General features: G+C 37.0%; 1 protein-coding gene across 15 annotated transcripts in view; it reads left to right on the top strand.

Annotated features, from left to right (window-relative positions):
* The window catches only part of ZNF385B (zinc finger protein 385B), a 169584-nt gene that overhangs the window by 93485 nt on the left and 52307 nt on the right, over positions 1–23792 (top strand). For 10 of the 15 annotated variants that reach the window (XM_027461300.3, XM_072041030.1, XM_072041031.1 and 7 more), the window contains one exon: positions 17891–18021. The exons of 2 other annotated variants lie outside the window; for them this stretch is intronic. In XM_027461300.3, coding sequence (XP_027317101.1) covers positions 17891–18021 — 131 coding nt within the window. Of the gene's footprint in view, positions 1–3202; positions 3258–3481; positions 3593–17890; positions 18022–23792 lie in introns of all 15 variants that reach the window. 3 more of the 15 variants (XM_072041033.1, XM_027461306.3, XM_027461308.3) reach the window with 2 other exon arrangements.

Below are 23792 nucleotides of genomic sequence, written 5' to 3'. Positions count from 1 at the left end.
TAAGTAGCAAGTAATCTTGCTGACCATTCTTTTAAATGTGAGACATCTTACAGATAGTTGTAGTTTTTAATGGATATCTCTTTAGAGTTCACTAAGATCTGTCTCAAAGATCTGATTTTAACTTTTTGAGCTATGCACGTGCACAGGAATCTCACTAAATACCATGAAGCCAGTAGCAGACTTTTTCTTCTGCCAGCTTTTTTCTTACCTTTACTTATTTTCCCTGTGTTTTGAGTCCTTTTTATAGTAAAGGGATTTTCAAATAGCATAGAGCTAGACAGATGCCATAGATTTAAAAGTAGAATTCTTTCCAGATTATCAAGAGGTTTCATTTTATGTAGATGGATTGGATGACTTCTTTAGATTCTGTGTAGTCCTATTTTGCAGTGATTGTTGATGCATCTAGTAATAATGGATGAAAGTCGTTAGTCACCCTAGAAAATAAAAATAAAATAAAGAAAATAAATGCTTTAATAAATATCTTTCTTTGTAACTTGCACAAACCCTAATGTCCCTAAATGCAAGCTGTCTGTCCTTTTCACTGATTGAGCTCTCAGCAACTTGCGTGCAAACAAATTGTTACAGTGGGTATAAGGCAATGAGCAGCAGTGCTTACGATGTGTTATCATGAACTTTTCTAGAAATGTCTTATAGAAAAATAACATTTAAAAACAGATGCAAATTATATTTGTGAATAAAACTGTAATTTTTATATATTTATTGCACAGATACGAAACCCTGTTCTTGACTACGATATGTTAGTCCTTAATGAAAATATGAAAATAAAAGTGTTCCATGAACAAAAGTTCCCAGTTTCATTACAGCTATGGAACTTTCCATTTCATGTATGGTGGTAGCAGGACTCTGTACAAATTGCTTTGACAAAAATAGTATTATATAAAGTGGAAAATTCCACCTTCGGAGTGAGAGGGAATTTTAGCAACCTTCTTTTCCCAGAATTTGCAAGTAGTGTGTTGGGCACTATAAACTATTCAGTTGTCAACAATCATATTTGACAGAAGTCTAGATGTGAAATTTTTTTTGTTCGCTTTAATTTTCTGCAGGAATTGATATATAACTCTAAGAGTGATTCTGTTACTGTTTATACTGTTCTCTCAAATTAAAATGCAAGAACGTGCAAGTACAACAGGAAAACAAAAACGCAAATTTCAGATACAAAATAAGTGAATTACTTTAAACATTACATGAAAGTTTCTTATTTCTTTATACAACAAAAAAGTAGATGTTTCTATATGCTTTCATGTTATGATGTTAAGATTTTGACAATCCTGTTTGTGCAGGAAGGCTGTGGTCTGCACAGGATAAAATCCACTGCACTTGTGACGTCACTGATGCAAATTGTAGGATATGTTTGTGTTTTTGTTTTCTTCTGTTAAATTTTGTTGTATCTATCTATTACCTAGAATTTGTGATAAAACTATCTCTGAAAGACACGGTCTCCTTGAAATCAAGAAAGGCCATGTTTATACTACAAAAAAAGAAAAGTATATGACACTGGCTGTAAATATCTTTATTGTAATTTGTCTTTAATGTCTGCAGTGACTGTATCCATTGGTGATCATTTAATTCTTTAGTTGCCCATATAGCTTTGCTTCTGCTGTATGTATAACACTATTTTATTGTCTTGATACTGATGTGTGTGCTGCTGAGACTCCAAAATTCTCTTGGGAGGTTATTTCCACAGTCTGGTTCAGCTCAGAGAGTGCCACCATGAACATTAAATGTCACTGAGCGTAATCTTGGTGTTGAGAAACTTTCCCCAATGTTCAGACCCATGTGTATGTGTGTCTTTTTATTTATTTTATTTTTATTTATTTTTATTTTTATTTCAAAATATTTGAAAAATATTTTTATTTTTCAAACCTTTCCACAATTCTTTACTAGTCTTATACCCAGTCTACTCCCTTGCCTCTCTGTCTGTTGTGTATTGTTACTAGCACATACATATGTAACTCTTTATATATGCTAGACTTTCCACAGCTTGCTTCTTATATCAGTCTCTTCAATTTGTAAATCCTTTTCAATTTGAAAGGTACCCACTGCTTAACACAGTAAGCATTGTCAGTAAGGGACCAATAATTCCTTGCTTCATGGAAAATGTATATTGATTCTTTGAGCTTTGTCCCTCATGCTGTGGTCAGGTTATTGGCTTCAAACATGGTAGTTTTATGTGGAAGAGGGAACTGGGCTTTTCCCTCATTAACCTTAATTGCTACTCTGGCAGGTTAGTCCCTCACTCTTGCAACTCAAGTATTATTTGGAAACATATCAGATGTTTTTATTGTGTGTACCTTTTCATATTTCTTGCTATGTAACCAAGGTTATCTTTAGAAGGATAAACAAACAAATAATAATAATAAACGTTTCAGATAGAACATCCAGATATTTTTCTTTTCTGTAACTTTTTGTCTGCCTTATTTTTGCTATACAGCTGCCTAATAGATTGATTTGTCAATCTATGATCTGTACCTGTCCCTCCATATGAAGACCGCATGGTCTTATATTGATTTACAGATTTACTCTACTGTTATGATTGAATATGCACATACAGAAATGGAAATATTGGACAAAGCTCATCAGGTTCATACCCCTGTTAATGTAGACATAGTGGTTTACAATCTCAAATCTTGTTGAAGTTTCCTTCTTCTGACCACAGTGGAGTCCAGCTGCGCTTAGAAATTCTTATTTCCAGCTTGAGTTCATTCTCCCTTTACTTCATCATGGATGCTAAGACTTCAATACTGTGAGATCCTACCCCATAAGATGAACATTTCGCAGTAAATATTGGAAAATAATTTAAAATATGCCAGAAGACATTTTTCCTTAAGTTTTGTTGTAAAATGATGGTTATGTTCATTGTTGAAATCAATGCTGTTAAATCTGGGGGAAAAAAATGGTGAGATTTATTTTATTTTATTTTATTTTATTTTATTTTATTTTATTTTATTTTATTTTATTTTATTTTATTTTATCTCCCTATTCTGGCTGCATTGTGGTTTAAAAACAAGGGGTTTTTGTTTCTTTTTTTTTTTAATTGAGGTATCGGTCACTGATCTGTATTCAAATGTGTGTTTCAGTTTTAAAATATGCTACATACATTTCTGTTTTTCTGTTATAGAAAAGACATCTGAGGATTAAGTTTCACTTTGCATGACTCATTTTTGTTTTGTGTAATTTTCAGAAGTGTGTAATAGAAGATGTTTGAGATTCTTGTCCAGGGAAAAAGTGTCGTAGAGGTAGGCATTTCTGTGTTGGAAGTAAGCTGTAAGATAGAAACTGTCTTTGCAAAACAAAACTAGTGAAATAGACATTCAATTAAAACAAAAAAGGCAAAATAAGCAAAAATCTTAATATGTGTAACTTAAAGGGTAGATGTAGATTACTTCTCTCTATTGTAAATATTCTACTACTGGAAAAAAAAATAAAAAAATAAAAAAAAGATTTATTCTTCTCTTTCCAGTTCTCTTCTGCACTCTGGCTATAATTAAATACCTAAGGACGTTTTTTCCATTTTGAAGCAACTTAGGCCATCCCGATCTTTCTGATTAGAGTACATAAAAGCAGATTAATGGTAAGTTCAGTTGCCTGATTTCTTCCTGTGCTTAAAGGCATATACTATAGTTATGGATGAGTTTCAAGCAGACTCTAATATCAAATCCTTCCAGAGAATGGTTTTGAAAATTCTGGAAAAAGAGACAAATTATAAGGGTGTACTTACTACCAGTGGAGGCAGAGGGAGATTACTCATGTTATCTGTTGGGGATGACCATGTTAAAAGTACGGGCTCTTCCTGTAGGTGGTTGACCTCCAGGGAATACCTCTGAAAATGCAAGTTCAGAGCCTAGTTCTTAATTACCTTAATCAACCCTGGCTCCTGAATTAGTGACTCTGTTTAGATTGGTTAGCTTCCCTAGATTATACAGCAGTGAGCGTATTCTGGAGTATGCTTTCACTCTGAAAGGCTGTTCTATTGCAGAAATATATGGCATATTTTAAACCCATTCTGGAATGTAGGCGACTGTGAAAACATGATTGCTGTATCCACAGGAATATATAAACCTGGGCCTTAACTAAGGAACCAGTCTTTCATCTCTATCTTTGCAAACTTCTCTTGCCCAATTTAGCATGCTACTGTGGCAATAATTAGTGCAAGGAGATGTGATTCAGGATGTTTGCAAAGCAATGGAAAGAGAGTGTTTGTGATGAGGAAGCTGCAGCATGTGGTACAGAATATGTGGTGGTAGATAGAGGGGTATAAGCTGTGATCACCTCCTCAGGCTACAGGTCGTTCTGCATGGCTTGTTGCTCTGGTCCTCCTGATGCAGATGCTGTGATCTCTGTGGTATCATAGTTGTTTCCCTTTTTCCATTCAGCGTTCGTGTATCCCACGCATTTACTGGGTGTCTTTGTGCAGCAGCTTAGGAAGTATTAGCCAATGAATAGCATGCAGCAGTTTTTGTTAATGTATAAGTGCGTTAACAAATGCCCTAGTACCTCCTCTTGTTACTCCTTTGCACTGCAAAATGCTAGCTATAGCATCTGGCCTGTCAGCTGGTGTGTCTACACAGAGCTCCTTCTGCTCAAGTTAACTGGCCAAATTTCACTCTTGTACTGCTGCTAATTCCAGTGAGTCTGGGGACTTAAAAGGAACTATGGATTCACACCAGGGTAACGCGTGCAGGTTTGGACCATTTGCTGGAGTTTTGTACATTGCACATTATACCTCCAGGTACACAAGTAGTTTTACTTCCCTCAGTATTTCTCAATAGCAAATATATGTAATTAAAAGGAAAAGAGCAGAACTATGTTATAGATTTTTTTCCTGTGTCTAATGTGTATTGCCTTTCAGTCAGCTAAGCCTCCATTACTTCAGTCTTGCCAAGAACTAAGTATGAAGCAATAGCAAATGTGCATGGCACTCAAGAGAGTTAAGGAAAAGGTTCAAACAAGAATTTAAAGACCAGTGATTGGAAACATGGTCTATTTCTTAATACAGGAGAAGTAAAGTTCAGAGCAGAGAAAAATGCATGGAAGATTGTGCATTGCTTCATTCTTACTTCTCAAAATCATAGGCTTAATCTTTACTTCGGTAAATAGTCAGGGGGTTAAAAAGAGAATGGACAAGGCAAATATTTCTACCCATTCCAGGATGCAGGCCAAAGCCTGTATGCTGCTTAGATCTGTCCAGTTTATTAGCACTGAGGAAACTAAATGTTAAATAAAGATTACTGCTTTTAAAAACAGAGTAAAATATTACATTTTAAGATAGTGAAAATATGTTTTAGAGATAAGAGGGAGTTATATTCTTAATAGGCATAAGTACAGGATAGGCATCTTACCTAATTTTCTTTCCTGTTAAGTTATGCACCAAAATGCTACTATTTGTTAATAGAAAAAATGTAGCACCTGAAATGACCAGTAGTGAAAGGACTTCTGCACAGAGGATTGAGTGTTATTTTTCTTCAAGACTCACTTATCTGACTACTTCTTTTATCAAACTTACTGTGAGAGTTTGCAAGTTCCTTTAAAGACATCTAATAAGAGCACAAGTGCAAATTGTCAGGAAGTGCAGCAAGGATAATTTGACTAAAATATAAGCTCTTTGTGTACTAAAGCACAAAGACTGTACGTATAGATAGGAAATGGAAAGTAGTTCAAATTACAAAGGATAATAAAGAAAGAGTAATATAAATATATAGGACAAAATTAAAACAGAAACAACAAACAAAAAAAGAGCAAGAAATGAAACTGGAATAAGCATCAAACTTTAAGAAGTTTTTCTGTAAATGCACTTACAATGCTTACAAAACACCAGGGAAAAAGCTGGATTGTTATTATATGGATGTCAGGAAGTCAAGAAGCTGGGATTGTGTGGTGCCATTTTTGCATTATTGGTGTTAGATCAATTGTTTTAACATGATGATCATCTTAATAAGTGAAGAGGGGAAGTTAAGTGAAAGGGGGAGATTGCAATGTAAGAACGAGTTAGTGTTTTGCTGAACTGGGATCTTCAAAATGCTGGATCTGACAAATGCTGTACAGGGACATTTGTGCTAGTGGAATTCTGGAGCTCTTACCACTTGTGAGGAGAAGAGGAAGTCCCAGAGCATTAAAAGAGACCAGATGGGTCACAGTGTTTGTGAAAGCAGAGAAGGACCAAACTGAGTTTAAGAACTAATGTGTTATCTTCCCTTTGAAAAAGCAGACAAATGAATTTGTGCCAAAGCATACGAAGGAGAACAGGATCTGAGTAAAAAGCACTAGGGTACACAAGCAGGGATCGCTGCTCTGTGAATGCAGAAAAGGATTGCTGCATATCACAAGCTGATTTTGAGTTAACATTGACACATTCGACAGATGCTGTCGAATGAGAGAGAGAAAACCAGAAACACTTTGGCAGGCATTAAATTTGTCTGCTATGTTGCCAGGAAGCTGAGGGATGGTTCAGGTGAGTCTGGGTAGGAGTGAGAAACAGCACTGGTCACAACACTTCTCATTTTTCGTACACCCCCATCTCAGTACTCTCCATTGCATTATCGTGGATTCAGTTTAATCAGCTCATGGGTCTGGTTGAAAGGAAATTTCTCTTCTGTTGTTTTGTTGCTGGTTTGTTTCCAGGTGGCCTGACTCACTGTGCTAGCTCAAGGGAAGAGTTGGGAATGGAGGGGTAGTGGGGCTGCCCAGTCTGCTCAAGTGTGGTCATGGAAAGTAGATTAGATGCATGCTGCATGGAAGTTTTCATAAAACTCCTTTCATGCTGTTTTCACATCGACTATTACCTTCTGTTTATTTCCATATTATTTGATTAATTAGATTTAATTTATGAAATGTGATATTAAAGTGATACTAACTATTCTTTGAGAAATTAGGGGTGACTTTTTTTTCCAAGAGTTACACTATCTGAAGTTCTGTTGAAAGTCAATGAATATATTAAAGTGGTTTTTTTTGTTGTTTATTTGTTTGTTTGTTTGTTTTGGTCCAATTTCAATTTAATTTTACAGAAACTTTCTGTTAAGTACATTTTTTTATATTTGTTTTTTGACTGTGAATGCAAGTAAGGGTAGGGTTGCCCAAGTTCTTGTCATGCAGTCTGAAAACATAACAGCATTGAAACTCTTTATGATATATCCCTGGTAGAGCTGGTGCACTGCTGCTTCCATAAGCGAAAATGTTTCTAGTTCAATGCCAGTCATTAATCAATGTTCAATAACACTACTAATGTGGTGATCTGTGCTACCAGATCAATTAGTTTTAAATCTATTTATTCATTCCTTCCCATGTAAGAGAGGGTACATACCATGTATTATAATTTTATAGATTTTTAATTTTTTACTTATTCATCAATCCCAACATTGAGAATACATAAATCACTACTCCTTAATTCGCATTTGAGGACTTGAGGACTCTGTTCTTCTGAATCTCATGACCCTGAAGTGTCTCTGTAACCCTGCACTCCAAGGTCCCCTTTTATTAACTTTTTCAAAAATTCAGACACCATCCCTTTTGAAAATAAAAATATAAAATAAAGTATAAAATAAAGTATAAAATAAAAAGAACCTATTTAAAAGATACAGCTCTGTAGCAGCGAGCTAGCCATCTAAAACAGTAACCTCTAACTTTAATTACAAGAATAATAATGGGAAAGGTGCCACTGTGTGGTGATGTCAAATAGTAGGCTGCCCTCCCTCTGGAGTCATGTTGCAAACACTGTCCTCAAGGGTAATTAAAGTAAAGCACACAATTACAGAAGCCCTGATTTGTTTGGACTTGTTGGTTGCCCACTGTCTCATAGCACCTAACATCACAAATGCACTATGTTGAAATGAAAGGATTATTTATTTCTGAGTCTCACACTGTGCGTATGTTTAAATGCTGTGGTGGAGGTGGACTGTAGCCCTGGGTACTAAGGTAAGCATCATGACACCGATTAGCAGTGGGAACTGGGACTGCATGGTCTGTTTTATGCTTTTGTTTTGCTAAAATGTTTCACGGTTGTGTGATCTTAGCTAACCTCTGCAGCTTCTGAATACTCTAAGGCACTGGTGATCTATAGCACTTCTATTTTCTGAAACATTGACAATTTTTTATTAGACAGAAAGCTAAACTTTATTAATCAGTGAACCTGGTTTCCATGGCAGACAGTTTCAGTAGAGCACTTTCAAAAACCTGTATTGCCTGTTGATACAATCTTTTTATCTGATGGACATTTAGGGAGTAATGCCAAAAGAAGATCTTAGAAAAGGAAAATGAGAAACAACTTGTGTAACCGAGTTTTCCAGAGGTGACTGTGTAGAAAGTGGGAAAAGCAAATGAAGCATGAAATTATCTGAGCCATGACGACTTTTAAGAGAGTTGATAATTGTCTAATTGGTTAAATGGTTAGACACATCTGTGAGGTTGTGTCTGGGTCTAGACTCACTTTTAACTTTGTGTACACTGCTGCCAAGCTGCTGTGTTGGGGTATTGAAGTGGAATAAGGAGAAAGAAGCCAAGTGCAGACATAAATGCTCCAAATGTAAAAGATAAGGTGTGATGGCTTTATGTGAGAATTAACAAAATGGTAACCCATCAGCATTCTCTTTGATATACTTGTTTGTTGTTAGTGGATAGCAACTCAGGACGTCCTGAAGGAAAGGCTGTGTTGAGCTTCACTAAAAATTAGATGATGAGCTCAGTTGTGTCAGAATTTGGGATAAAAGGACTAGATATTGAGAAACATCTTATCATATGAGAAGTGTAGGGGAAATTCACTCTCTAGAAAGCAAAGTGCAACCAGGTTCTATCCCCAGTATTATGGAACTTTTAAGGTGGTGTAAATTGAGTCTTTTTTTTTTTTTTACAGCTGTTCCTTAGTAGGGACACTTCAGTTTGTAAGGAAACACTATGTTAAATCAAAGGATACTTTTATACTCTCCCCTAATAATTTTTCCATTTTCTAGATAAAGGTACTTATTTTAAGAAGTTGCTCATCACTATACAGCAGTTCCCTAAAGGGGAAAAAGCGCTTGCGCTTGTACTGGCATGGTAATAAACTGTTGGCACAGTTACTGTGTTGAGATCCTGAGATAGTTACTGTGCTTCATCCTGGGACGCTAACTGTTTCAATGTCCAGGACCCAAGAACACGCATTTAAGACAAAACAAAACAAAAAACAATAAAAACAAACATGGGATGTAAGTTGTCCTATGCTCTGGACAAGATTGTGGCTTCAGTAGGCTGGTGGTGATATTTTTTCTTTTCATTAGAGATGACAGCATAAAAGCAAATAGTGCTTTCTCATTGCACCTTTGCATTGGGAGAGTGGAAAACACAAGGGGGGGGGGGGCAGATGATTTGAGTAAAACAACAAAAGAGATCCTTAGGATTTCAGAAAGATCTCTGTATAAATGGCAAGAGAGCTGAAAAAGAAACAGCTGTTTTCGCTGTGTTTTATATATTATTTTTTTTCTGTCATATTTGGACAACTTCAAAAGAGAAAACCACTCCAAAGCAGCATTTCCCAGAACCAGGTGGGAACAGAGGAGAGGGCAGAGTTGCTCAGGCTGTGGGTACCAGAGGAAGAGGTCTGAACAAGCCAGGAGTTTCCAAGAAAAAGAAGCTGGAGTGGACTGCAAAACTAGCTGACCTCAATGCAGGCAGGAGTATTGCATTTATTAATAGTTGTCACTGTTTGTTTAGATTAAAATCCAACTTACTGAACTAGATGGTGTTAAGATGTAACAAGCCGCTCTGCTTTTCAGTCAACCAAATCATCTTGTTTAGTTTAGAAAATTATAAGAAAATTAGCTCTTTAAATTACTAATGACAAATATTTCCATACTGCCTATACATAATAAGAAATTGTGGTTCTGCTGCAGCCAGAATGTTTCTTCTGAATACATGTATTAGTGAAGAATGGTCCTCATTTTACCTAATTGCTTAAGCTTGAGAAGGAGCCAGTACCAACAGATATGTATTAATACTAGTATAATACTTCTAGAGTTTGTTTGACTTGGGAATATAAATATTGCAAAAAGTGTGTGGAGCAATGTAGCATGATTGCTGTAAAATTCAATCTGGGTATTGCACTAGTGTGCACTGGATTCTCTGCTGCAAGAATCCAGGCAAGACTGGAGGCAAAAGGAGAAAGAATGCTGATGTGGGTCACATTCTGTAAACCTGGGAAGGGATGGAGCTCTCCCAAAAGTTAGGAGCAGATAATTGTAAGTTATTTAAGGAAAATGTAAGGTTGTCTGTTCAATTTCTAATTATTGGACTATTCTGCATATTCCATCTTTGTGCTATCTTATATATAAAACCTACAGCGATTCTAGTTATTTCAAACTACTAGAAATGCAGTACAACTGCAAGGAGAGTAAGAATTTCTTGATCAATGTTTTGATCTACGTGTCTCTAGAATAATGAAATTACAGTTTTCTGTAGTTATCCATCTATGCTCCCACCCCCTACTATTGATAGACATCGCTATTTGTTCTCCATGATTTTGGTGTACAAAGTGTTGAGATTAGGAGAAGAAATATTATTGTATTTCTCTCTATATATTATTATTATTACAGTAAAGATTTTCTGATTGCCTTCATATCAAATGTATGTATGGTATTTACAATATTTAGTCTGCATAAAACATTGGAGAAAGAATATTAAAAAATCATAGAAATTAGCGATTCCAAGTCAGTCAGATTTATGTTTTTATTTCAGAATCCTTTTAAGAAATACATGCAATATATAGCTATACTTCTCTATACTTCTTTTCTTTCTGATTGTAAATAAGCTATATATAATCATCAACACTAGGTAAGTAAGTAATGGTCGACTTTTTGGATTGATGAAATGGCAGAAATTCCATTAATTTCAGCAGCATCAAGTTTCAATTAATTTTTGGTATTGACTTAGTCAGTGGAATCCTACATGTATTTGAAAAGTAGAAATACTTCATTTCATGGTATCTGATTTTATACAAAAAGAGAATATGGAATTCTGTTAACATGTCTTAATAATACATTTATTTCTAGATGATAATGGAAATAGTAACTTAAAGCATACTGTAAATCACATTTTAATTTGCAGGGACAGAATTATTTTCATCATCTGACGTGTTTTTTAGATAGTTCATACTTGAGCACAAAGATCTTAAACTGCACATTATATAGGTTATTTGTACATTGCAGTGAAGTTACATCAAATGCCTCTGGCTTTTTTGAAACAACCACTGAAAAAATAAATACAAAATAAATTTTGTATGCGTATGTTGCTTTGCAACATAGGCCTGGGCTAATGCTTTCTCATAACTTGTGTTAAGATGCTTATGCAGAGTGCTTCTTGCTCAAGAATGCTGTTGAATAGTTGTAAGCTCTGTAACAGTTCTTGCTGTCTCTCCTTGTGGCTTCTGAAAGAAAAACAAAACAAAACAAAACAAAAAAAAACACACAAAAAAACATCTTTGAGGATTGTATCCATTTTTAGTTGTCAGACTGATGAGGGTGTACATGTATGATTTGTGCTGTTTAAGTCAGTTAACATCTCAGTGGAAGGTCTGATTGGTCCTTTGGTTTCTGAATAACATTTGAAGAATGAATTCAGTGCATCCCAAGTTTTAAAAGACGTGTAAGTTACTAGCTCTGGTGATAACCATATTAACCCTCAAAGGACCTGCATCCTCGTTCATTAATGAATTAGTTTGCATGGTGCCCTGGGGACACAGAAGTTCTTAGTATTTTTCCTATTGTCAACTGGGGGCTGTGTCATATCTCACACATACTGAGGTTTTGTTTCAAGGTATTTTTAAAAACAAGTTACATTGTCTGGATAGAGAATATATTTTCGGATCATGTTAATTTGCTGTTAGGGAAGCTGCTGAAGGAATGGCCTTCTCTCTTCTTTACTACTTTACTTTCAACACAATGCAATTTATGGATATCATAAATCTCATTTATCATAATTTTATATTATAAGGAATCAATGTTTTGCTGATTGAATTCTAAAAAAAAAAAAATGCTTTATTTCTTCACATTGTTTTGTATTTAAGAGGCGAGAATGTCTTAAACTTCATGAATATTAATGAATATCCTTGAATAGCTTTTACCTTAAGCATTTTGATATCAGCACCTGCTTTTCAGAAACTCAGAAGTATTTTACTTGGAATCCACTTTTTTTTTTTTTAGCAGATTATCTTATGTGTGAAAAGGAGCACATGACATTCTGTAATGCCCATGTATAGCAATATACAACAAGCAATATTAGAAGATTCTTAAATCATGTAAGCTTTGAGAAAGAAAAAAGACTAGTATTCTATTGCTCAATATAGAGAGATATGGTAGGTGCTCTGGTGACAGATGTCATATGAATACCAAAATTAAAAAATTTAGTAACATTCAAGTGACTAATTTTGCCTCTAATTTATGGTGAAAAAAATCATGCTATTGAGTGTAGCTAGGTCTGCGACATGATGAAATGGAGGTATTGGAACCTTGGCAAGATACCTATTGATTTTTATTTATTTTTTTTTAATGGGGTGCTTTTCTGTAGTTAGGTGTTGATTTCTTTTTTTAAACATAATGTAATTATACCAATTTTCCCATAAAGGTGCATAAAAGCAAGTGTAGGCTTGTCTGTGTTTTTCTTTTTTTCTTTTTTTTTTTTTTTTTCCTGTGTTTGTTTTGTTTTACGTCACAGGCAATAGAGCTGAAGATAGTTTTATAGTTATGAAAGCCTAGGTACTACCTCTGGCTCTAACCTGTTTATAGAACAGTTTTTGAGGCACATGCTGAAATAAATGTTTCTGACAACATTCAAAGCTTCCACTGACAAAATTAATAAATTTAACTGAAAGCCGTGGAGACTCAGATAAAGGTTATGGGTGAATGCATGCAGAATTCTTTCAGAATCGTTCCATGAAACATTTCAAACATGTTCTGCCTGGTCTTAAGGCTGCTTGAACTTTGAAGGAAAAAGCTGTAAATTGAAATGACAGTGTGAAGTGTAAAGGCAGGGTGACTGTGCATACTGTGGTTGCAATCCGTAACAAATTCAGCCAACGTGCAAAACAAAAGGGACAAGTTGTCACCCCCTGTCCCTTGAAGGGATACTTTTGGTTCAAGCAGTGTCTGAAAAATGCCTCACTAAAAAGGTCAAGGGAGGAGAAAACCCAGGATTCACCCATCCCATCAGTTGTTCACATGTTGCTACGGTTCCCTGACTGGGTGAGACAACTAAACGTTGCTCTAGAGAGTGATGGCTCCTTATAGCCAGAAATGGTCAGACAATTCAAGGATGAGAAAGCCAGCATGTCCTCTCCCTAAACTGAAACTTTGATGTAACTGGTGGTGGGTGTCGATAACTCAGATGAGGCCCCTTTAATGTTTTACCCAATACTGTGTTGGGCACAAGTTAAACAAAGATGACCACATGCAGTGTGAAGTGGATGCAGATTATCCAGTCCATAGAAATTTTTTTACAGGATACTTTAATTCAGTCCTGATAGCACTTCAGTTACTCTTCCACTTACTCCTGGCTTGACTGTGGACTTCTTCCTTGGATGTGAAGACCGTCGTGTTGTGTTAACATCTTTAAGTAATTAAAAATGGGAAGGAATTGAATATGGCTCTAGATTTCTCTACAGTGACCTTTAGTGAAAGCTTTCCAAGACCATGCTCTCAACTTTGAAAAGAGTAATTTGTTTCTTTAAATATGCTGAAATTTTTCACAAAATGTCTTAGATGAGTAATTTATGATTTTGTATGTGTGCATATGTGTAATATGCACACATACAAAAATACTGACACAAATTAGAGGAATTAACGTGCAGGCATTACATGTTTTTGTGTGTTTGTATGTGATAGAAAATGGTCTTCAAGAGAAAATCAGAGGTAATATTTTCACAAGTAGTTTTCAGAGGGGTGCAAAGGGAGCAGCTGTGTGCTTGGATTTCACTGGACTTGACACCTCTCTTGAGCTAGCTGTGTTTGCCTCTGCCTCGACTGTGATCTTGCCAGTTGTGCCTTCTGCAGTTCTGTGGAGGAGGAAAAGAAGAGCAGGGGAGTTGCTGGAGACTTGTGGAGTCCCTTTGCCACCTGCCAGGCTGTCTGTAACACATCTTTCACTGGTACTGCCATGGGAGAGACTGGTACAAAACTTTCCAAATGCTCCCTCCAAAATATTGCTTTAATTGCTTAATTATGTGCCTTTATTGTTAGACACAGATCAAGTTTGGATAAAGACAACAAAGTCTGATCTTTGTAAAGCCTTCAGTGGCCCAATGAGTTTCAGAGTGCATGAAGCCATGTGTACATGGTAAAGACAAGCAGAACACATTACACAGGGACTTGCTTTTGAGATGTGTAGGAGGAAGAAAAGTTTTTTTTTTTTTAAATGAGACATTCTGTTGCTTTCATCCCCTGTGCTTAGGTAGCTCCCACAGTGGTAGACACAAATGAAGTTTTTGTTTGTTTGTTTGTTTGTTTGTTTTTAAGGTTAGAAATTACAAATTTGAAATGAGCAAATGAATTTACAAGAAAGATCAGTTATATTTATGCCAAAGACTAGTAGTTTAAAACAATCTGTGTTTGACATGGTAAATTGTCTTTATCATTAAAATGCTAATGAAATGGTAAACATCTGTTAAATTTATGATAATGAAGCTTGTCAGCTACATCTTTCTTATGCCAGTATTCCTGCTTAGCTCAGGTCTGCATACAGACCTGGTGTAGTGATGGCAAAAATCTATTTGACTTTTTGAAGAAATGCCAGTGGAAAAGTATGCCCTGTTCTGTTGGATCAGATCATTGTCCTGAAGTGCTTCCTCCTCTAGTTTGGGTCATCCTTGCCTGATCATTCTTCCAGAGGCTTTCAGACGTGAGTCTGAAAATCGAACTTCAGTCAAACAGGACCACTGGTATATGGTCGGCAACAGTAGGAGTAGTAAACAGCAAAACAGAAGTGAACAAATTTATTATTAATGCCTACACTAATCAATCTGGTAGGTGTGTATGTTTTCTATTCCACAGGGGCTCTGAATGTATCCTAATCTAGTGATCATGCATTATGCTGGCAGCAGAAACACCATGGGCTGCTAAACTGTGGGCAGATTTCAGATGTATTTTAAATGATCTGTACTCAGTTGAGGCATACAATGAAGATTGCATTGTTTAGCAGAGGATGCTAATAGATTTTTAATTTTTTAAATTTTTAGGCCAAATGTTTTCTATACCTCGGTTATATATAGCATCACAAACCTCGCTTAGTTCTGATTTTAAATACAAGTCACAATTTAACTCTATTCTGTTGTCTTTTTTTCTGTAAAATTTAGTTAAAAGATGTAACCATATTTAGCTTCATTGCTTCATATTTAGCTTCATAGCTTAATTGAAGTGTGTATATGCAAAGAGAGGACAGATCTTTTTTAACTCCGTGCATCTTTAATTGCTTCTGAACTTCAAAGAGAAACTTGTAGAAGTTTGATGATGATGGCACTTTATGGAGTTTGGGTAATTGAATACAGTGTAGCTGCTGTTGGAGTACAACTCTGAAATCTAAATTATGTAAAGCTACTGTTTCAGAACCAGCGAGTAGAAATAATCATCATTTTTGCAGTCAAAGATATTTTCTTTGGTTAAATCCTCTGAGATGTTGCTTTCCTGTTGATGCATTATGTTTTTTTCCATTATGGATATGAAGTAGAAACTATGGGCATGTTAGACAGCCTTTAGTTTTTTGACATTTGTGACTCCACTTGAATAAGCTTTGACTTAAATAAGCACAAGTGTCAATGAGTTACAGGGGCTCATGCAGAATGCAGGGTTTAACTGACTTAAAGATCTGAAAAAAACTTGCATCTATGAAAGTATTGGGGTAGGAGAAGAGATAAAATATTCTGGAATATTTTCTCAATATCTCAAGCATATTTTTCCTTTCAAGTTGTGCAGCTCAGTTGGGATGGAGTCCTAATAGTTTTCTCTCTGTAGTTGTCAATGACCCATCTTTCTGCTATCCTCACCCTTTGCCTGTAGAAGGAACAGAGAATAGATTATAGCCTGTTACTCATCTGCTAGGCCATAATACAATGTTTACTATGCTGCAGCTGTGATCAAATTGACTGTGTCTCCAACATCTACAAAATTTGAGCTCAGGGCTAGTTTCAAGTGTTTGGCCATCCAATAAATTCAGGCAGCCCCATCTGGCTTCTGAACTCTGCTTTCCTCTCAGATACTATAGAATGAAGAAACTACAGGTTTGAAGTCATGTCTGTGGATGCAAAGCGAAGAGATGAAGAAGGAGTAAAATTTCTCTGCCTGGAATTTTGCATGTCCCTAATAGGGAGATGCAAATTATTTGATTTTGTGGGAGAAGAGAGGGAAAACTGCTTGGTTTACTTTTCTCCTTTTTTCCCCTCCTGAGTTTAAAAAGCTCTGACAACTTCGATGAGAGAGAGAGGAAAAAAAAAAAGTTTAGTTACTGTGTCAGCTCTGTTTGAGACCAAAGAAGCTCCCTAGAGAACTGTTACACTCCTGGCTGATGTGCTGGCCTCTGGTGAGCAGGAGAGGGAAGTAATGATGGAGAAATTCTGGCAGAAGGGACCTAGAAGAGAGGCAGAGAATGACTCACCCTCCTGTAAAGACATGGGACACTTGTGGCTTGACATAAGGAGGGGGTTCTTCACAGAGAGGGTGGTTGCACACTGGAACAGGCTCCCCAGGGAAGTGGTCACTGCACCGAGCCTGTCTGAATTTAAGAAGAGATTGGACTGTGCACTTAGTCACATGGTCTGAACTTTTGGGTAGACCTGTGCGGTGTCAAGAGTTGGACTTGATGATCCTTAAGGGTCCCTTCCAACTCAGGATATTCTATGATTCTATGATGGTATGATTCTATGATTGTGTTCCAGTGCCTGCTCAAGTCTGTGTTGAATTATTTATTCAACCCAGGAAGGAGCATCTGAATTTTGTTGTTTATTTTTTAGTTAATTTTTGATTTCAGTGAATGGAAATATTGTTTGAAATCTATTTTGTATGATTTCAGGGGGGAAAAATTACTCCCACAGGCATAGCTGGAAGCAGTGTGCTAGGCATGCTGTCGTGTGGGTAGGGCAAACAGTTAGTTACAAATGAATGTTTGGACATCTGTGCCTTCACATTCCTTTGGGGTCTTGTTGGGGAGTGATTCTCAAGTGTATACAGCAACAATTCCAGTATGTGCATTTCTGGAAAGCCCACTTTTGGGGAGAAAGATTTGTGCTCCAATTAAGAAAATGTTGATTTGCATTGCATGTAGAGAGTTTGTGTATGTGCAAGCTGATTATCTGTTGTCCATTTTCTAATATTTGCATTGCACTGTAAAACAGAAGGAATTAAATATATATATATATATATATATACATATATATATAAAATATGAAATGATGTTTGTACAGCACCTAATAGTTACAGAAGCTGCTGGAAGAAGAAAAAACAAACACACAGCTCACTGTTTGGAAACAGACCTCTGGATTTCAGCTTGCATGTACTGCCTGTGCTAGCTGATCTAATACGCAACCATGAATTGCAAAAGCATCTGACTTCCATGGGCGCCCATCCTGGCCTTTTTGGCACAGAAGATTTTTTCAGCTTTAGGAGGATTTATTCTACCTGCCAGGGTGATTTATATACCATATGTCTCCTCTTCAGCTTCCGAGTATGCATGGCCATAGGGAAGTGTTCTGCCTCATCGCTAGTGTGTGGAAATAGGTTTCTTTTAATGATATTAACTCCTGCAGAGCCACTTCATTACCTCCATGCATTATTTGTTCTTGGCGGTTGTGTCAGCAAGAGATAGCTATGCTGTGTGTAACGTGAAAAGGAGAATACTATGAATTCCTGGTTTTGTTTGCTCTTGGCAGGCACTACTACACTTCCCACCCTTGTGCGCACACCTGCCTTGATGATGCAGCCTTCCCTGGATATCAAACCCTTTATGCCCTTCCCCGTGGACAGCAGTTCTGCTGTTGGATTCTTCCCAAATTTTAACACAGTAAGTAAAGGTGCTTCTGCATTTAGTTTCACTGTAATGTTTTCCAAGCCAGTTAAAATATGCAGTATTGAAACAAGCCTAGTTTTAGTAGAACCCTGTTTTTTGTCTGTGCTGTGATTGTTACTGTTCCCTCGTGTGAAAGTCTCAGGCTGTTACCCAACCTTCTTACTGCAAATGGGCCCCATCTTTTTTTTTTTTTTTTTTAAACTTGGTATGTGAGGGCATTGTTTGCACACAGAAAAGGCCCATGGTAGAGCTTTAATGAGTAATGGCATAATTTTGAGTGTTTACCTGAGTGTATATGTTTCCATGAGTTGGGAAAAAAAAAATAATAAAAAAGAAAAAGAACAAGAAAGAGAAAAAGCTAACGGAAAAACCAGACTGGCAGGTAAGGCCTAGATCCTCCACTGACTTAAACATGTTGAGTGCACTGAAACTAGTATTTTGCATGCTGCCACTCAGTTTTGCTTGTGGAGCTAATTCAGCATAGAACAAATCGGCAAACAGTAAGTTAATAGCAACAGGAAGAAACTGCTCCAGGTAATTTCTGCTGAGTCAGCAAATATGCTTTGCTCATCCATGACCGTTGCCTCACGGTTGTCACTGTTGCTGTGGAGGGACGGGAAGGGGAGCACTGTCACTGCCAGCAGGCAGGGATCAACTGAGCCACCACCAAACATTTCCTTTGCAAATTTTCCTTCTGTCTGAAGTTAATACAGCAAGAGGATTTATTCTTCTTCCTGACTTGCAAATAAATCTTGCTGACAGGCCTTGTGTTTGAGCACACAGTACTGTGGGATGGTTATAAGGTAACATATATCCAGCTTCTTTCAAATGTTTGCAGCCCAACTTATTTTATAAACTGTAGCAAATATTATTAATTCATTACAAAACAGGCATGTAAAGTTTGTGTGTTTGTGGGAGATGTGAGGTTATTCATGTGTACCGATCTGGAGGGTACACACACATACTTGTGTACAAAGAGAGAAAAGATGAAAATTCAGGTATTTTTAAAGTGCAGGAGTCAAAACTTAATACAATTTAAGATAGCAGTATGTCATGCTCATCTCCGGGGCATGATGCAATTCATATTCATTTTCATTCGTCTAATACATTTGAGAATTTTGTTATTGATTTTTCTGTTTTCCAGTTGCACTGGTATTATAGCTGAGCTTTGTCACAGAAGTGTACATAAGTCTTAGAGAACCTTTTCTTTAGGGCTGCTCTGGTTGTAGTCAACCATTATTTGCTTGCCAGTGTTTTTATTGAATTTCTGAGCTGCTGTAGCCTCTAGAGGCAGATTAATTTGTATATTTAGACTGTTTTTGCCTATGTACACTAGCTTACATTTATCTAGGTTACATTCTATTTGCCTAATTGCCAGAGTGTTTATCCTTCACACCTGCCATTTCTCTCCAAACTTCTATGAGTTTTATTAAAAGAGAAGCCTGGGGTCATCAGCAAATATCTTCTATTCCTCCCTTGGAATTCTTGATAATTATCTAAAATCACACTGTCATGCACCACAGACACCACATTCTTAAATGTTCCTTTTGGAGGATCAGTATTTCAGCACTACACTATTTCTAATTCATAGACTTTGCCATTTATCTTGTATGTATTGATTTTCCTTAATAGCCTTTTATAATGGACTTTAAAGCTCATTGGAAAACTAAATCATTCATAGTTATCTTCTGACAGGCACAGTGAACACCAGTTGTCATACATTTCCCTTCTTTTTAACTTAGCACAACCTTTGCAAATGTACATTTCTATGCTTTTTTTTCTTCTTTTTATCAAAGTAAATACAAATGGGGGGAGCGGGGAGAGGGAAGATGTGTAAATAAATAAATATAATAAAGTCTAAATCCTTTTTCCAGAAGATCAAATTTGAGTAAACATAACCAAAATTCAGTTCACTCATGATGTATGCATCTTCAAAAGTTCCTTAATTTTTCTTCTCATGCAGTACCAGAGTATTGGAAGAGCTTTTGCCACATACATGCACATACGCACCATCATTTGCCTTACAAATTAATCACTCACAAGAGGACTTGTCAAAGGCTGTGGTCAGTGACACCTCTGGCATGCAACTCTGAATCTCTTTGCATTTGGTAGGACTGAGGGAACCGCCAGCACATGCCAGGGCCACTGTTCATCCTTTCATATGTTCACTGAAGGTAGGAAAAAGAAATGTGGTCTCGAGAGAAAACTTCTCTGCATCAACCTGTTTATTTTTCAGTGGCAGACAGATACAGAAGTGTTTTTTCTAAATCCTGTCAGGAGGTGATTTCTAACTTAATTTCAGTGGCCTGAAAAATAAAAGTTTCTTGTTTCTTCTCTTTGAAGAGCTTGATACTGCCACTACCAGGTCACAAAGAATAAGGTAAATTATATTAAATAGAAACATGTTTAAAGGAATACCCCCTACCGTGTTTCCAAAATAACTTCCTTTATTTATGGAAATATATTTAAAATCTGAGGTAAATCCTCTTTTTATATAGGTAACTTTGACAGTTTTCAATTCTGAAAACATCTGTGGTGCTACAGATGAAACATCAGTGTTCCCATTTCCTTTGTGAACATTTTCTGATCACATGCTTCTCTCCACATGGGGTACTTTCAGACAAAATGCTGAGCAGACCCTGATTTTTTAAAAGGAAAGAATACCCTATGTATATCTTATTTTCTTGACAGAATTGTGTGATTTAGTTTAAGATACCTCTCTGCTGTTTCTCATAAATCAGCAGTAGTTCTAAAAATAATGTGGGTGTGTGCATAGTACTTAGCAATTCATGCTCCAAATGGTTTTTTCTTTGTTCCTTAGGACTTGGCCTTATTATGTAGGCCAAATTAGTTGGGGATGCTGGTACTGACTCTTTTGGATACATGCCTTTATTCCTCAGCTAGGGAGCTTTTTTTTTATTATTTATTTCAATGCATCAGCCAGAAAGGGATCTTCTGAGTGCAGAATAAAGGACTCCAAGCAGCAAGGTGTTGCAGAACAGGTGCACTGTTCTTTCCTGGACTTCTCGGAGCAGTGGCAACTAGTTTTGTCATTTTAGGACAAGTGTGATCAGGTTGTCACAGCCTGAACATGGGCTGGTGCATGGAAGGACAGGAGTGCTCTCAGAAGTGCTGCAGCAACAGGGGACAGCATGTTAGTCCTGGCATCAAGTTCTGTAAACTCTTACTCAGTTACTTGTACCCCTCTGTATGAAATGCATAACTTGAATCAAATTTTTGGCTAGTATGACTTAGAATATTTTTTATTTATAGTAGAATGGCATCCAGGAGGTTCCCAAATTGGTACCTCCAGTTTGGAACAGAAGCTGTGCAAAAAGGTATTGTTTAAATACAGATGCTCTTAAAAAGACTAATGATTCCTTAACATGTAAGATCTTGCATGTTGATTACATTTTAAGATCTGAGAGACTTCAAAGTATATAATGTTAGTGAAAATCAAAAGTAAGATTATCACAAGTTTTAATTATGTCCCCTTTGTGCATCTATTATAATGCAATCTTTGGATTTTATCTCACCAGCTTTCACCACAAAGCTTCATCTTCCGTACCAGTCTTTCTCTGCACATTCTTGATGCATTTTATTATGTCATCTGTTCTGTGGACTGTATGAGGAAAATATGCTTTGTGGTCACATCACAGAAGGTTATATCTATGCATGAGCTAAAATGGATGAAAGCAAAGTTTTATCTTACAAAGCAAACTGAATGATCACCGCCTGCATCTCCCTGTAAGGGATGTATAGTCCCCAGGAAAAAAAAAAAAAAAAAAAAACACTGAAAACTCCAGCGCATTCTACCTTGTCCTGAAATGAGAGCAGCACTGCTTGATTCAAATTTAGTTGAAGTGGTGTAGCCAGGGACCTGTCGATCTGCACAAAAGCAGTATCAAAAGCAGTATCAGCAATTTCTGAGATTCCATCATCATAGAAAATAATCAGCAATTCATATGCTTCCTTCCAAGTTTGTTATGGCCTCAGGGGTAATCAACAATTATAGTATCTCTTGTAGCATTCACATTAGTGAGATATTTTCCATCTAACTATACGACAATTGGTTTCTAAATGCTGGTTTGTGCCTTCATAGTTTAGAGGACTCAGGGGTTAATGTGGCCTGGTTGCTGCCTCAGAGTCTATTTCTCTTCCAGTAGGTTATGCTGAGTCTTTGCATTAGAGTTCAGATCTCCCCTTGCAAAGCAGACCAGAAGTATTTTACATTTGCCAGGGAAGGTGAGCCAGCTGGAATAGGCTACAGGAAGGGAAAGAGGAGCTGACTGGTAACGTAGTCAGATATCTCTATCTTTTCTCCATCATTAGCCTTGCCTGGACTAAGTATCTCTGGCCTGTACCCAACAAGACTACCGGCAGGGACTAATTTGCTCTTTCCTCTTCTGCATTTTCAATTATGTTCCTCATTTTTAGATGCTACTTCTCTGGTTCTCGTTTGCTCTCCCTCAAAATTGAAGGGCCCCCTAATCAAGCAGATCAGAGCGCTGTGCCTCGTATCGCCGGCTACTCACCCTGCGTGCCAAGAGCCTCTCCTGCTTTTGGCACTGCTCTGCAGTGCAGGAGCTTTCTGTTTCCTTCGCAGAATCTGAATTTCAGCCACTTAGCTCTGCTGCCATGCCAAAGTACACACTGGAGCTCAGGCTTGTATACAGGAGGAGTGGATTCCAGATGCAGCCAACTGGATGGTGCCAGGCTATTACCTACTGTCCCCTGTCCCATGCAGCCTGTCCTTGTGCTCTCATTTCCCCTTCTCCCTTCTGCACAGTGCCAAGGGAACAGAACCTGCTCTGTTCGTCTCCCTCAGAAATATTCTGCTCCTGAGAACAGGTGAAGTTTCATAAGGGCATACCTTGATCTCATTACCTAACAACACAGGAAAAAAAAATGAAGCAAATAATTTAAAAGCAGTGTTTTGTAGAGTAGCTGGATATTTGGTTTGGCCTGGTTTGATTATGCTTTGATTTTTTTTGTCTTAAAAAAAAAAAAAAAGCAAGTTTTTTGTTTTTTGTTTTTTGCTTTTTTTGTTGTTTTTTTTTTGTTTGTTTGTTTGTTTGTTTGTTTTTTTACAGGCCTCTTATGTGCCCTTTTTTATAGTTAGTGCAGGCACACAGATCTCCTCAGGTTTTCCTCTGGTGCACTTCATGGAGCACTTCAAAGTTACCCTCCTTTACCTTTAGTTATTCTGCAGTTTTCCAGAGCATAGCCAAAATCATCCAAACTACAATATGAGGAATTGAGGGATACCTTTTATGAATGACAGAGGGGAAAAAAAAAGAGAGAGAGAGCATAATGCATATTTTCCCAGTTGTTTACAAAAGAGAAAAGATGTTCAGGAACCCCATAATAAAGCCTGAACTGTGGAAGCACAGGCTGCTGCTGCTGTGTTCATAGGCTAATTCTTGCTGCTGTGACACAGTTTTCCTCTGGCAGTGTCTGTCCCTTCCCTTTGTGTCCTTAGTCTTTTCACACCAAGCCAGGGAATCCTCCTTGTCCTTCTATGGCTCTGATGCAAATCATCAGAAACCTCTTTCAAACGTGGCATGAATTTCTGGAAAGATTCTTAGTCTTTGGAGGCCCTGAAAAATGTTTATTCAAAGCATTGTATTTTTCCCACAAAGTACTTGAGCTATTTCTGTTGAAACTTTCAAAAAAGATTGAGCTTGAAGCACACACCTGGTAAGATGCACTGAGTCTGTGGAAAGGGAGGTGGAAAGGGAACACTGGAGGGAGAAGTGCTGCCA

Source organism: Anas platyrhynchos, chromosome 7 (assembly GCF_047663525.1).
Source record: "Anas platyrhynchos isolate ZD024472 breed Pekin duck chromosome 7, IASCAAS_PekinDuck_T2T, whole genome shotgun sequence".
NCBI lineage: Eukaryota > Metazoa > Chordata > Aves > Anseriformes > Anatidae > Anas > Anas platyrhynchos.
Note: the sequence above shows the minus strand (reverse complement) of the source record. Positions and strands in the feature narration are given on the sequence as shown.